This window comes from Protopterus annectens, chromosome 12.part0 (assembly GCF_019279795.1).
Source record: "Protopterus annectens isolate FY-2018-M chromosome 12.part0, PAN1.0, whole genome shotgun sequence".
NCBI lineage: Eukaryota > Metazoa > Chordata > Ceratodontiformes > Protopteridae > Protopterus > Protopterus annectens.
In genome coordinates this window covers 1,518,365,734-1,518,381,212 of record NC_056746.1, presented here as the reverse complement: position 1 = coordinate 1,518,381,212, position 15,479 = coordinate 1,518,365,734, and the positions used below count along the sequence as shown (strand labels likewise).

Here is a 15,479-nt window from a genome sequence, read left to right as displayed (position 1 = left end):
CACTTATCACCACTGAGCATTTAATGTCATTGCCTTTAAAATTATTCTATTACTCAACGTCTTTTCCCCCATGCATTCTGCTGGTATTGGTTTGATTTTACCCGTGGTCTGCCCTGGGGAATTTGAAAACCCTGCTGGCCATTGTTAGCACCCTTCTGCGCTAACCTTTCACTTCTCCTAGGCATGTCAGAGTAATCATAACCATCATTTGGACCTTGCATTTCCATATTCCCTGCTTCATCATGATTTATATTTTTCCTAACACCTATAGCCGGATAGGCTCTGCCTTCCTTATATTCAATAAGGTCTCTTTCCAATTTTTTAGCTTTTCTATCTAGAACCTTAAAACAATGTTCATTAACTTCCTTAAATGTGTCATTGTATTTTTTCTTGTATCCTGTAAATTTATCATCCTTGATAATATTATCATGCAAAACATTTAATTCATTCAAAATACAATTCCCCTTACTGGTATAGTCATCAATCATTAATTTTAACATTTCTATACCAGTTTTGTTGAACAACTCCGTTAATTGGCAGTGTAGAATTGAACCAGCATGTGCATTATTCGGATACCTAAAACAGCGTAGTCCCTTAGGCACCCGCTCTACTTGTATACATTCTCTTAAATAATTAATCTCTAGTTGTGAATTTTTATACGCATATAATTTGCTTTTAAAAGCTTCAAACTTGTTCCCCAGCTGTTCGAATTGAACATTAAAAGTACCTGTTTTAAAGCGTGGTTGCTGTTCAGTCCAGGCTTTAAAATTAAAGCTGTTGCCCAAGTAAGAAAAATCATTTCCGTTAGTCTGTGAATTAGTGACAGGAGAAACCGAAGGATGGTCCACAATAACCGGATCATTAGATAATGTTACAGTTTTTGAAACTCTGTTTTGTTCGCCCATTCGAGGACTTGGAGGTCTGGTCAGTCTTGTCTAAAGCTACTTGGAAATCTGGTTTCAACAGCCCTCTATCAACCAATTTCCTTCACCTCTCTAATAAAACCCCGCCACTGAAGGAATGGCAGACAGAGCAATCTTCTTGTAAATGTAGTGGACCCAAGCAGTCAGTGACTGACATCTTTTGTCCACAGTCACATCTTTTAAAACCAGATTTTTGTTTCTCTGACATTATAACAATTACAACAATTATCGGATCCCTGATAATCAAAAAATTTAAGCCACGGACTCCTAGAAAGTTCAGATCCCTGAACTGTAATGACAATACGAAGAATGTTACACAAAAAAATCAAATACACCAATTCTAAGGGGATAGGGAATTAAATTTGACAGAGCCCTGTGAAGAAAAGTAACTCAAGAATGGCTAAAGGCCTAGGAGCAACCGCTCCGAATTAGAAGACAAAAACAAATAACTTTAAATCCACTCACTAAACAAATAAAAGAAATAAGTAAAATCTCACTCAATCCACTAACTAATAATAGTCTCATAAGAAATTTTTAATTCTTTAAATATAGTAAAGAAGGATACTGGCTCGAGCTTCCTCCGAAGATCGTGCGATCCGTTGCAGCGGCAAACTAGATCGGGGGTTGGTAGGAGAGCATCATGGGATAGGGACTGTGCCTCGAGCTAACTCAAAGATCTTGAGTTTGAAAAGCAGCCGACTCGGAGCTGATGGATCGGCTCTGAACCCACGTGTAAAGAACAAACTGCGAGACTGAACAACTACACAGCTAAGGTTTAGCACCTCTTCCTGCATCCTTTTGGTGTCCGATCTATAGCCCAAGAAAACTAGGTCCTGAGTGAGCTGGAGGGAATATTTTTTTGGGGATGACTGTGGACGCAAACTGCAGGAGAAGGTTGAGAGTGAACTGGAGGTGCTGCAGTAAGAGCTGAGATAGAGGCCTGGATAAGCAGATTGGCTGGACTGGGTAATACCTGAATTCCCTGAGGTATGAGAAAGGCTATCACAGGCACTAGGCACACTGTGAATACTCTGGGGGCTGTAGAAGGCCAAAAAGGCAACTCAGTAAACCGAAAGTGAGATGAGTTCCTGCAAAATAGACAAATGTGAATATGCAGGTAAGCATCTTTCAAATCCAGGAGACTGGGAATGTCTGTGGGAGAATAAAGGGCAAAAAGGTCTACAGTGACAGCACCTTGAAATTTGGCGCTTTGAGGAATGTACTGAGCAAAGAGACATCAAGTATAGAGCTCAAATGTCCTTATTTTAGACCCAGGAACAGTCTGGAGTAAAAACCTCTTCCAAGAAATTGAAGAGGCACCGGTTCTATCATGCCTTGGGCATGTAGTCCTGAAGGATGGGATGAAGAAATTTTAGCTGATTGTGTGGTGGATGGTGATGCCACTCTGGGAGTTCCTTCCAAGATATAATGTACCTCTTTTTGTAAGACAGAACCCATTTGACTGTGGTAATCTTTACCCAGTTTAAAATAGACTGAGACTTTTTAAGAGGGGTGGGGTAGGAACAAGGGGGAGCGGGTTGGAAAGTAATCAGAGTAACTTATGTAAGAAGGGAGGCCCTCCCAGATCTAGTTCCCCTTTCAAGTTTATCTGTCAATCTTTTCTTGGGTACCTTCCTGCGCTTTTGTAGAGGTCCACGTTCCCTTATAAGAAAGGAAATTGGCTTTGCTGGATAATTCCTATGGTATCTAGGTACACAGATTAGTAGTATTTGTCTGCAGTCTTTCATTGTCTTACCTTGTTCCTCTAAGGTTTTGAATAGGCTAGCTGCTTATGGTTCACACAAGATTTTTGTCCAAGGGAGAAATCAGTCAGCTTAGCTTTGAAATCCTCTGGCACAGGGTAGCTGTGCAACCATGCATATCTGAGGATGACTTTACCAATAGCAGCTGCTCTGGAGGAGGCCAACATCATCATCATAACTACATTTTAAACAGTGTCTAGCCATCTAAGTAGCCTGATTAACCAGGGACAGAATCTGCTGCTTACAATCTGCACCCTGCAGATCCACCACTGCCCTGTTTAGACTTAAGGATAGACAACAGGTATTTGGTCATCTGAGTCAGGTAGTCTGTAGCCCACAATGGTCAGTCTGTGAGGAGTAAGCTAATGAGTGGTCATAGTCTGGAGCCTCTTCAGATTCCACAGTAACCTTATGAGGAGTAGAAAGGCAGTAAAAAATAGGCTTAAGGGTCATAATGGCTTTGAGTAATCCCTGGAAAGAGTCCATTTACTCTTTCTCCCAAGGAGGAGGTGGTGAGGAGACATGCTTAGTCTTTTGTCACTTTCTCTTTAGGGTGATGTCTGACTGAAACAAGATCAGATGCTCTAAACCCCAGACATATCACAGCTGACTGGGAATCTTTTCTCTGAAATCTGTGGGATGCTTTCTGGAAATCTGAAATAATGATTCGTGCCCCCCCAAGTAACAAAAGTCTCTTCAGACTTGTGACCCTCTAATGCTGTACTTTCTTCAAGCAGAGTCATGGTAGAGGGCATCTGAGGTTGAGTTGGAAGTACTGCTGGTTCTGTAACCTCTGCAGGTACAAAGGAGTCAGAATGGGTAGACTGACTTGTCAGTCCTAGACCAGTTGAGACTTTTCTTGCAAAGTGGAGGTATGCCTGGTGTTGTGGCATCACACATCTTGGAGATGGCCAGAAACTGCAGTTTTTGGGTTTCCAAGAAACTGCTCAGTGAAGACAGAATCACACAGCCTTGGGCACAAAAACTGGCAAATGAAACAAACCTTAAAGTCATGCTCAGTGCCTAGGCAGAAGAGGCAATGGGTATGGAGATCTTTGCACGGGATTCTATTGCACTCACACTTAACCCCTCTCCTAGCCGACATTTAACAAAACAGCAAAATAGTTTATATAAGAAAGAAGGCTCCCCAAAGTACAGTTTTGTACCTACCATAAATGTAGATGTCCGATAGATATGCAACTGCAGTCCTTACATATGGGTTGTCCTACCTCAGGAAGCCCTTCGGTTGGCCGGATTCCAAAGTCTGGGTCCAGCATCGGCTGATGTCGCCTCTTCCCCGACATCAGAGTGACTCGGGTATAAAAGCATCAGTCGACACCATCTTCTTCAGTGTTTTTTGCCCCAGATGCCAGGTGCCCTCCAAAGAAGACTAAAATTAGAGACTGGATAAAAAATTCCAGACATGCACAACAGAAATAAACAGATACACCATAACAGATTCCCCCAGCTAATTTGGAAAAGGGGAGTGGACCCAAAAAGGATAATTTACAGAGGGGTAGGAGGGAGGGAAAACCTGACTGCAGTTGCATATCTATCGGACATCTACATTTATGGTAGGTACAAAACTGTACTATGTCCTTCAAGAATGCAACTGCAGTCCTTACATATGGGTTGAATACCATAGCCAAGCTGGGGGTGGTAGGATCTAAGATAAAGATGGTGTAGCTAAAATGCCCTGCAGGACTGCTGAAGCAAAGCCTGCACAGGATCTGGAATATAAAGGCAGGTTGTAGTGTTTGGAAAATGTATGCACGGAGCTCCATGTAGCAGCTTCTAGAATGTCCTTTGTAGCCACCCCTCTTAGAAAGGCTGTGGAGGTGGCTATAGCTCTGGTGGAATGTGACCTGATATTGGCTGGCACACCTTTTCCATGGAAAGAGTAACAGAATCTGATGCAGTGTCCAATCCATTTTGAAATTGTTTGTTTGGAAATTGCCTTTCCTTGTACTCCAGCAGCGTAAGCCACAAATAGTTGGTCAGACTTTCTGTTGACTTTTGTTCTGTCCAAGTAGTAGCGCAATTGTCTGTGTATGTCCAAAGTGTGCAGCAGCTTTTCTCCTTTATTTTGAGGATTGGGAAAGAAGGTAGGCAGGTGAATTGCTTGATTTAGAGACACCCTGGATATCACTTTTGGCATGAATGAAGGATTGGTTCTTAAAGAAACTCTGTCCTGGTGAAAAATGAGAAATAGAGGTACTGCCATGAGGGCCTGTATCTCCGAGACTCTTCTTGCTGAAGTAATTGCCAACAGGAAAACTGTTTTCCAGGAGAGAAATTGCAATTCTGAAGATGCTGCTGGCTCAAAAGGAGGGAGAGTTAATTTTTCCAACATGAAGTTGAGGTCCCATGCAGGCACTGGTGGTTGTCTGGGAGGTTTGATATATTCTTAGTCCCTCTTAGAAACTGTCTTAGCAAAGGATGTGAAAACACAGGTGGATCACCGTTGTATTTTACTGAAATTGCTGAAGCGTGTATTTTTATGGAAGAATATGAAAGGCCATTATGTAGCATTTCTGCCAAGTATTCTAGTATCTGTGGGATGCTCATTACTGATGCATCCTGACCCTTGGTGGCATTCCAGATGTTGAATCTCTTCCATTTGGCTGAGTAAGTTTTTCTGGTGGAAGGTCTGCGTGCTTCCAGTAAGATCTCTTGAACTTTCTTGGAGAGAGAGATATGGGGAGAAGTCATTGAACCCTCCAAGCTGTCAGCTGTAATGTTTGCAGGTTGGGATGATACATCCTGTAACTGTGCTGAGTCAGAAGCAGAGGCCATTGAGGCAGGGGCCACGGCTTGGTGCGAGTTATGCTCCTTAGTAATGGATACCAGTGCTGTCTTGGCCAGTCTGGAGCTATCAAAATGCCTTTCGGTTGTTCTGCTTTGATCTTCAGTAACACCTTGATCATTAATGGTAGAGGTGGGAATGCATAGATTGTTACAGAGTTCCAGCTGAAGGAGAGAGCATCCATTCTCCAGGCTTGAGGATGGTGTGTCCTCGAGCAGAACGTCTTCAGATGATGATTGAGGTGTGAGGCAAAGAGGTCTATGTCCGGCCTCCCCCATGCATGAGTTAATTGTGAAAAAATGTATGGATGCAACATCCATTCGTGCGGATCCAAGATGTTTCTGCTTAGACTGTACGCCAGAACATTGTCCTTGCCTGGAACAAACTGGGATTGCAACTGTATGTTCAGTTTCAGGGCCTTTTCCCAAAGAGTCATTGTTAGCCTGCAGAGGGGGTAAGAATGAGTGCCTCCCTGTTTATGTACCACATAACAGTGGTGTTGTCTGTCTTTATTAACAGTTGACCTTGCTGAAGAAATTTTCCAAAGGCCTCGATTGCATGAATCACTGCCAACATCTCTTTTTGATTGATGTGTAGATGCACTTCTCAGGGAGCCCATTGCCCTTGAATGCATCTGCCCTCCATGTGCGCCCCCCATCCATGATCTGAGGCGTCTGTGTAATGGTTTGGCTTGTTTGAGGTTTGTTGAAAGACATGCCTTTGTTTAGCTGGCTTGCTTGTGCCCACCACAAAAATTCCTTTTGTAGACATGGAATGAGTGGAATAATTGCTTCTAAGTTGTGGCTGTGTTGAGACCATAAACTTTTTAGGTACCATTGTATTTTTCTCATGTGTAATCTTGCCAGTGGAATCAGAAGAATGCAAGATGCCATGAAACCCAGGGCCTGCAGGATTTTCCTTGCAGTCATCTGGGTGTGCTTTGCTAGGCTTTTGAAGTAATCTGGTAATTGTTCTTGTTTTTCTTCTGTGAGAAAAGCCATTTGTGAGTTTGTGTCCAGTTTGGCTCCTAGAAAAATTATTTGTTGGGATGGCAGTAGTCTTGATTTTTGAATGTTGACTGTGTATGCCAAAGCCTGGAGCAAGTGAATGACATAGTTCAAGTTTCTTATCAAGGCTTGCTTGCTGTCCGCTTGTATAAGGCAGTCGTCCAGGTAAGGGTATATTTGTATCCCCTGGAGTCTGCAGTGTGCAATTACTGATGCCAGGCATTTCGTGAATACTCTGGGCGCAGTAGATAAGCCAAAAGGCAATGCTGAGAATTGATAATGCTCTGACCCTGCAAGAAATATGAGGTATGTTCTGCAACTGTGTCTGATTGGGACATGCAGGTATGCCTCCTTGAGGTCCAGAGTAACCAGCCAAGACCCCTTGCCCAGCATGGGAAGAAGTTGCTGTAACGTCAGCATTTTGAATTTTGGCACAATGAGAAAAGTCTTTAGAGCGGACAAGTCCAGTATAGGTCTCCATTGCTTTTCTTTTCTTGGAACAAGGAACAGTCTTGAGTAGAATCCCTGGCCTTGTTCCTGAGGAGGAACCTTTTCTATTGCTTTGATTTGTAGCAGCTTTGAAACCTGTATGAGTGCCTCTGCCCTTTGATTTTGTGGCAGGTTTGGCATGCCTTGTCTTGATGGTAAGGTATGGAAGTGGAATCTGTAACCTTTGTCTATTATGTTTAGAATCCATTTGTCCTTTGTTAAAACGTGCCAGTTTCTTGAAAATAAAGATAATTTTCCGCCTAAAGGTGCTTCTCTTTGAGCCTTGGTTGGCGGTGTCAAAGTCAAGTCATTGTGATGGTCCCTGTGGAACAATAGAAGTCCCTGCGCCACTTTTCTGATTAGTCGGCTGCCATTGGCGGCCCCTGTAGGAGCCTCTGTATTGCCCTCTACCTTGAGCACGCCTGTTTTTTCCCCTTTGGAACTTGTCCGTGTCTGGAAAGGACCAATTCTTCAAAGGCCAATTCCTGCTGAACCTTGGTGGCTGAACCTGGAGGAAATCTTTGACTGTTTGTACTGATTTAGCCTTTTCCTCAATTGATTTAAACACATCCTGAGCATTAGCACCAAATAGCTTGTGTTTTTCCAGAGGTGCATCTAGAAGCTTTACTTTAACATGATCTGGCAATGCCTGTTCTTTCAACCAAGCATGTCTACGAATGACAGCCCCTGTCATAGCTGCCCTACATGAAGCTTCCAATGCATCATAACCACACTGTAGAAAATGATTGCTAACCTGCTGAGTATTATGAACCAAATCCTGCAAGGCCTTTCTATCTAAAGGCTCAGGAGAGGCTAACTTTTTCTGCAAATCATCCATCAAAAAATCCTGATACTGAAACATATGAAAAAGACAGTTAAGTGCCCTCATGGCAAGGGTGGTTGAGGTATAAACTTTTTTGCCCCACCTCTGCAGGGACCTAGACTCCCTATCTGCGGGCAAAGGATTTTTGGCCGTGGAAGTGGCCACTCCTTTGGGCCCCTGGGAAATAGTTTCTAGGTCAACAGAGTGGGCCTTAAAGAGATGTTTATGAGTTTCAGGAACCCTGTAATATCTGTCTGGCTTGACAGGAGCAGGAGGGAGAGAATCAGGGGAAGCACTCGAGTCTGAGTACACATCATCCAATACATCTAACACAGGTGGAATAGCTAAAGGCCTGTGCTGGGGTAACTTAAGGAAAGTACGAAGCCTTTTCCTGGAGTCGGAGAAATCCTGGCCCTGCCACTGAAAATGCTCTCTCATGGAGTGGAGAATTTCCCCGAAAGAAATATCCTCAGGAGGAGAGGCAGAGGGAATACATTCATCAGCATCAGAATCCTCGTAGGCCTGGAAGGATTCTTCCTGGGAATCTGAATGACCTGAGTCGCCAGAGGCTTCATCTGAGGAAAAGGTATCTGTCTGCTCAACCCTAGGCCTTTTGTCTGCAGGCGGCTGAGAACCCCTGTCTGGATGAGTGAGAGCCTCTGATTAATGAAATAAGATCTGCAGCTAAAGTCATGATCTGTTTATCAGAAGTGGGACCCTGAGAAAAAGATTTAGGGGGGAGAGACTTAGCCTGGTTGGCAGCCTTAGCACGTGTGTAGGCCTTGATGGACATAAACACCGGAGGCCTAGCTGCCCCACGTGCAGGAGTAACTTTGTCCACCGGAATGGTGTCAGGCAAAACTTGGGTTTCGGTTTCAGGAGGAAAATCAACAAGCGGCACAGGGGAAGCCTCCGGGACCAAAGTGTGCGGTAAAGCGGTGTCGTTGGTCTGGAGCGGTTGAATTACCGCCTCCGAGGAGACTGATGCACTCGCGGTATGTTTTGGCGTGGTGTCGGTGAAAGTCGCGGGCCGAGAATGTTGGTCCCGGTCCTTCCGTTTTTTGGAAATATGTGATGTCGTTTGTTCCGACGGCATGATATAGGAGTAATTTTCCCCAAAAAAGTCTTCAGCAAATTCTGCCCGGAGCCTGAGTGTGCGCTTACTGAAGCAAGCACAGGCCGAGACGTTGTGGTCTGGGCCAAGACAGGGAAGGCGGTAAGAATGGAAGTCCTTATGAGGTATTTGTTTACCACAAGACAAGCAGTTATTAACTTTTGCAGTTTTATCTGACATTGGCTGAGGCAAGAAAAGGTTCTAGCGGGTACTTAGCTTTTTGATGACTTCGGTAACTGAAAACACAGGAGCTGACCGACCGGCACTTGCGAACTGCTTCTGCTTCGGGCACCGCGCGGCAAGAAAGACTGAAGATGGCGTCGACTGATGCTTTTATACCCCAGTCGCTCTGACGTCGGGGAAGAGGTGACATCAGCCGACGCCAGACCCAGACTTTGGAATCCGGCTGACCGAAGGGCTGCCTGAGGCAGGACAACCCATATGTAAGGACTGCAGTTGCATTCTTGAAGGACATCAGGCCAATTCTCTGGTTTTCAGAAGCGAATAGTATCAATGGCCATATGAAGACAAGACCACCAGGTGCGAGACTAGCATTCAGGCTAGTAGCGAGACAATGAGGATTTGAGCTCATATGTCCATCTGTATTGCCCTATGCTTGTCAACTAAGGTCATATGTCAGAGATATGCTCCATGGAAGGTTTATATTTTGTTACCCCAGCCAGATGCAGCGGTGAAAACCTATCCGTTTGGAGTACTGCAACACTGATTTCAGTCAGGTCATCTTTTGTGTTCCAACAGTTGTCTCTTTTGGTTTTTCCCGGTTAGGGGTCACCACAGCGGAACTCCGGTCCACTAATGATTGGTAGTTGATTTTTACGTGCCGAGTTACCAGCCCTGACACACAACCTTCAACGAAGGTACGCCCATTCATGCATGTCTCCACGCAGAAGACGCTCTAGCTGAGAATCAAACCGGACAGCGTCTTACTGTAAGGGGACAACGCTACCACAGCACCACCACCGTGGATCTTTTGCGTTCCAACAGTGAATGCTCCAAATAATCTGTTTGTACTTCACTTAGGGACATCTGGTTTTGAGTCATCCCTAGCATTATCCACAGTTTACCCCATTATTCTTCTTCTATGCCTGTGCATGGTGTTCTGTGGTAGTATCCACACAATACAAGCTCACCAGTTTTAATACATTTCTACCTGTGTACCTTTCTCTGTAGATAAGATTCAAACTATGCAAAAATGGGGGGGTTGAGTGAACGAAATGTTGAAGTGCTTAGCATAAATGATGCAATCTTACAGTGACAAGGCATCAATGCATTGTAAAATTGAAGTCACAAGCATAAGACAATACAGATGGACTTGCAGTTCGGCTTGTTAAAAACTATTACACTGCCGGCACTTACATGCTAAGCAAAAAAGTTTTATCAGCTGCAGATTCGCAAAAGTTGCTAAAGATTAGAAATAAATAACAGAGTATATTTTTCATTTTAAAAGTACACAATGCAGTAAGAAAAAAACAAAAGTGCCAACTTACATAAGGTAAGTATCAAGGTTAGAATGTGTACAAAATCAATATACAAGACCTTAATAAGACTTATCACATTTAAAGAACACACATCAACAAGCATCAAAAACTTCCATATCATTCAAGGCCTCTGAAATAATCTGTTACAAAAAGCCAACACGATATTTACACCATCAGAAAACAGTCATATGCTCAAAGTAAACCCACCTTGATAAGCTGTCCTGACTAATGATGGATGGTGGGGGGTTTATGCTGTCTGTTCCTCCAGGACAGAAACTTTTTGTTATCCAAGTGACCTTTAGTTCCACCACTTGCACCTGCCACACAAAAGAAAAAAAAATAAACCAAGATGCAACTCTCTTCCTATCTACACCAGGTTTTAATGCACAGTTGAACACAACCAACCTCCAAATATGGGGGCTTATAGTCAGCAGTTGTAAAAATGCAGAGTTTGCAGTTTAAATAGTTTCATAAGGTCTTTCATCCCTGCAAATCTTGGTGGGGGTACAAAGACTAGCAGGATAATAAATATCAAAAAACGGAATAAAGTTGCTGAGCTAGTTGTAGTCCATACATACCATGCACAGCAGTCAGAGATAACTGATATACAAGCTACTCTTCACTAAGGTACAAATGGGGCTTTCTTAAAGGTCTAGTTAATCACACTTTGTAAAGGTGAGCAGAACGAATAGAACAGTGCCATACAGCCTACTGTGAGGCCTAGATCTAGAGGAATGACTTATCCCCTTAGTAGTACTCAACTGATTCTTTGAGAGTAGACTTCATATCCTGACAAGAATTGCCAAATGCAGTATCTAAATCTGTCTCACCAGGGGGGGACTGCATGGTTGTCATAAGATAAATTGCACTTACCTATAATATTAGATGTTTTAATTCCTCACTGCTGTAGTAGTCTCTAATTTGCAATGCCTTGTACAATTATTGACAGAGAACCATGCAGCTGCCCCTCTAGAATGCTCGAGTCTAACCCCTTTCCAATATACCATTAAAGATGACAAAGCCCTAGTAGTGTGTGCCTTGATGCAGCCTGGAGCTGGTTTACTATGGTGATCATAACAAAAAGCAACAGTGAAGGACAACCATCTGGAAACAGTGTTTTGACACACGTTATTCCTTTCTTTGTCCCAACATAAATAACCGATCAGCTTTTCTAAAAGTCTTGGTTCTGTTAAGACAGTACCCAAGCTGCCTATGCACATCCAAAAGTAGAATACCTTCTCTCAGATTCTTAAAATCACTTGGAGATTAATGGCTTGATTCAAAGTAAACTCTGAAATGACATTGGGTGGGAATGACATTTGTTCTTAACTATACTCTATCCCTACAGGCCAGACAGGATTCATCCACCATGAGACCTTGCAAATCAGATACTGTTCTTGCAGATGTCAGAGCAATACCAGTTTTCCATGCAATGACCCTAAAGTCTGCCTGATCGCAGGATTGCAGGTTACTAGGCTAATGGCCCTACAGCCTTTTCAGCCTTGCCATCCATGCCCCAATTTTTTCAGTTATCAATGTCCATGGGCTGGAACGGCTTTAGTGTATGCCTGTACCTTATGACATCTACAGACTGCCCCAACCATAAGGGGCACAGGTGACACAGCAGGGGGTGAATCTGCAATTTCCCATCCACTGTTCCAAACTGCATTTGAATAAGCATAGGGAAGTACTTTGCTTCACAAGAATGGGGCGCGTGTTTCAGAGAAGTGACAATCTTAGACATCTACCTGTCCAACATATTTTGCTTACATCACAGACTAGGTTTAGAGCCTTAGATAGTACAGGTGTGTAAAATCTTACCATAGCATTTGATGTCTTCCTCTTGACTTTCACAGTATCCTAAACAGAAGGGATCTCCCATCCAGGGTAGCTTGCTGCTCGACCAGTACATAAAAGCCTAATGTTGTATGAATCGTATGTCAAACTTGCACTCCCCACACAGAACCTAGAGCATAAAAGGGATGTACAGATGCAACTACCGGGAACTGAACTGTCCCAGAAAATAGTCTCCATAGCACAAAGTAATCCATGCACATCCATAAGGAAAAAATGAAGACGAAAAAGGGGAAACGCTCAGCCAGCAGGGAATCTAAAACAAAAACCAGAACAAACAAGAGGGCACTAGTGGAAGGGAGCAAATACTGCAAAGGTGAAAAGGACATCTACTGTTATGGTAAGATTTTACACAAGTGTACTTTTATAATACTGTTGCAGTATCCTAAACAGAAGGGAGAGGCTCCTAAAGAAGCAATTACTTGAAAATGGAAATTAAAGTCTAAAGCAACTGTACTAGTAGTAGTGAAAATAGTAACAGACAAAACAACTGGAATAGGGATATTCAAAAATGGGTAGGAGCAAACTACACAGAAAAAATGGGAATTCTGGGAACAATACATATAAGAGGAATGAGGTTTAAAAGGCAGAATTTGAATAAGCTGTGTAATGATTGACTGACAATGATTGGGTAAGATAAATAATGTTTGCAACTAAGTATGTCAATATGATTTGTGATATATAATGCTTGCAACGAAGACTGTCAATATGGTTTGTTTTCATTTTTATAAATGTATAATTGCCTATGTCATAAGTGATAATTTAATAAAGATGTTTATTGTTAAAAAAAAACAGAATGGGAGGTGGAAGGTTGAGAAGAGCCCTCAACAAACCCACATAAAATGGTTTCAACAAAACTTGGTCTGGCCCTAGAAACCATATCCAACTTATAATGCTTAGTAAAGGTAAGCACTGAAGACCAAGTAGCTGCTTCAAGGATGTAACTGGTGTCCAACCCCTTGAAGAAGGCACCAGAACAGTCAAAAGCCCCTGTGGAATGAGCTCTAATAGGAGTAGATAGAGATTTGCCATGAAAAGTACAACAAGGAAACAGCCTTAACTATCTTGGAGGAGATGGTTTGTTTAATAACAGCCAATCCCAATATCATGGGATGAAAGGAAAAGTACAGTCGTGTACACTTACCATAAATGTAGATGTTAGAGTGTTTTCACTGTTGCAGTCATCAGATTTGGGGTTATCTGCTTGCAGGTAGCCCTCAGTCGGCCTGATTAACAACTTCTTGGGTCCTGCTTCGGTTGCTGTCTCACCTTCCATGATGTCAGGGGTACAAAGCATGCAGCCAACACCATTACATCAGTTTTTCTTGCCCCAAATGTCAGGTGTCCCCATAATGGGAAGCAATTATATACAAGGTCACACCTCCAACAAAAAGCAAAATACACCAGCTTTAAGCATAGTAAACAAGAATAGAGGTTTAGTCAATAAAAGTCAGGGGGGGCTAGAGGGAGGGTAACCAGGACTGCAACAGTGAATACACTCGAGCATCTACATTTATGGTAAGTGTACACATCTGTACTATGTTCTTCGTGTTTCACTGTTGCAGTTATCACATTTGGGTAGATTACCAAAGCTAAGGATGGGAGGAGGAGGCAATTAGATAGCATTACAACCAGCTATATGGCCCTGCAAGTCTGCAGTGGCAAATCCAGCTCTGGATTTAGAAAAAATTGGCAAGTGGTAATGCTTGGTGAAGGTATGTACAGAACTGCAGGTAGCAGCTTCTAGGATGTCCCTGGTAGGGACACCTCTGAGAAAGGCTGTAGAGGTAGATGCACAGCCCTGGTGGAATGAGGTCTTATCCCCTGTGGGGTAGGTTTTCCATGGTGCTTATAGCAGAAATTAATGCAATGGCCTATCCACATAGAAATGGTTTGCTCTGAAATGGCCTTCCCCTCTGCCCCTACAGCAAATGCAACCAGCAGCCGTTCAGATTTCCTGAGAGACTCACTCCTGTCCAAATAAAACCCAAGTTGTCTGTGCACGTCCAAGGAGTGCAGTATTCGTTCCCCTTTGTTCTGTGGATTAGAAAAGATTGGCAAATGAATGGACTGATTAAGAGCCACACTGGATACCAACTTGGGCATAAAGGAAGGATTGGTCCTGAGGGACACCCTGTCCACATGAAAGAAGATGAAAGGCTCCACTGCTTTAAGGGCCTGTAATCCAGACACCCTTCTTGCTGAAGTGATGGCTAGAAGGAAGGCAGTTTTCCAAAAAAGGAATTTCAACTCTGCATTTGCAGCTGGCTCAAAGGTAGGTAGAATGAGCTTTTCCAATAAAAAGTTAAGGTCTCACGCTGGAGTAGGGGCTCTCCTGGGTGGTCTTAAGTTTTTGGCCCCTCTGAGGAATTGCTTCACCAGTGGATGAGAGAAGAGGGGTGGCTATGTATTGTAATGTGCTGAAATGGCAGAGGCATGAATTTTGATCGAAGAAAAGGAAAGGCCCCTGTGAAGAATCTCAGTAAAGTACTGAAGAATATGTGGTAAACTGGGCACAGCTGTGCCCATCCCCTGAGTTAGGCTGCAGGAACAAAATCTTTTCCATTTTTCAGCATAATATTTTCTAGTACTAGGCCTCTGACTCCAGAATGGCATCCATCCCTTGCTTACTGAGGGATGGTAATGGAGAGATCAGGTAATTAGCCAGGCTGCAAGGTTCAGGGTTTGAAGCTGTGGGTGCAGAATTTTGCCCTCCTGCTGGGGCAGGCGTCTGAGGCAGGTGCCATGGTTCCAACAGTGACACTGCACAAGAGGGGGTACCAGTGGTGGCATGGCCAGTTTGGTGCAATCAATGTTGCAATTGGTTTATCCTGTTTGAACTTTAGAAGCACTTTGTAGAGGAAAGGCAGAGGGGGAAAGGCATAAACTAATAAGTTTTTCCAAGTGAAGGGCAGGACATCCGCTTTGCAAGCTTGTTTGTGGGGAGTCCTTGTGAAGAATATTTCCAACTGGTAGCTCTGAGGGGAGGCAAAGAGGTCTATCTCTGGGCTCCCCCATTTGTTTCTCAACATGTTAAATATCTTTGGTTCCAGTTTCCACTCTTCTGGGTCCATGAGAGTTCTGCTCAGGTCGTCTGCCAGTATATTTAATTGCCTAGCAGGAACTGAGCTTGTAGGTGCACTTGGTAGCTCAAGGCAGTGTTCCAGAGAGCCATGGCTAGTCTGCAGAAAGGGTACGAGT

General features: G+C 43.4%; 1 protein-coding gene across 1 annotated transcript in view; it reads right to left on the bottom strand.

Moving 5' to 3' along the window:
- UBE2O (ubiquitin conjugating enzyme E2 O) overlaps nt 1-15,479 on the bottom strand; it is a 1,895,179-nt gene that overhangs the window by 1,647,962 nt on the left and 231,738 nt on the right. The window contains exon 4 of the mRNA XM_044089038.1: nt 10,632-10,741. Coding sequence (XP_043944973.1) covers nt 10,632-10,741 — 110 coding nt within the window. The remainder of the gene's footprint in view (nt 1-10,631; nt 10,742-15,479) is intronic.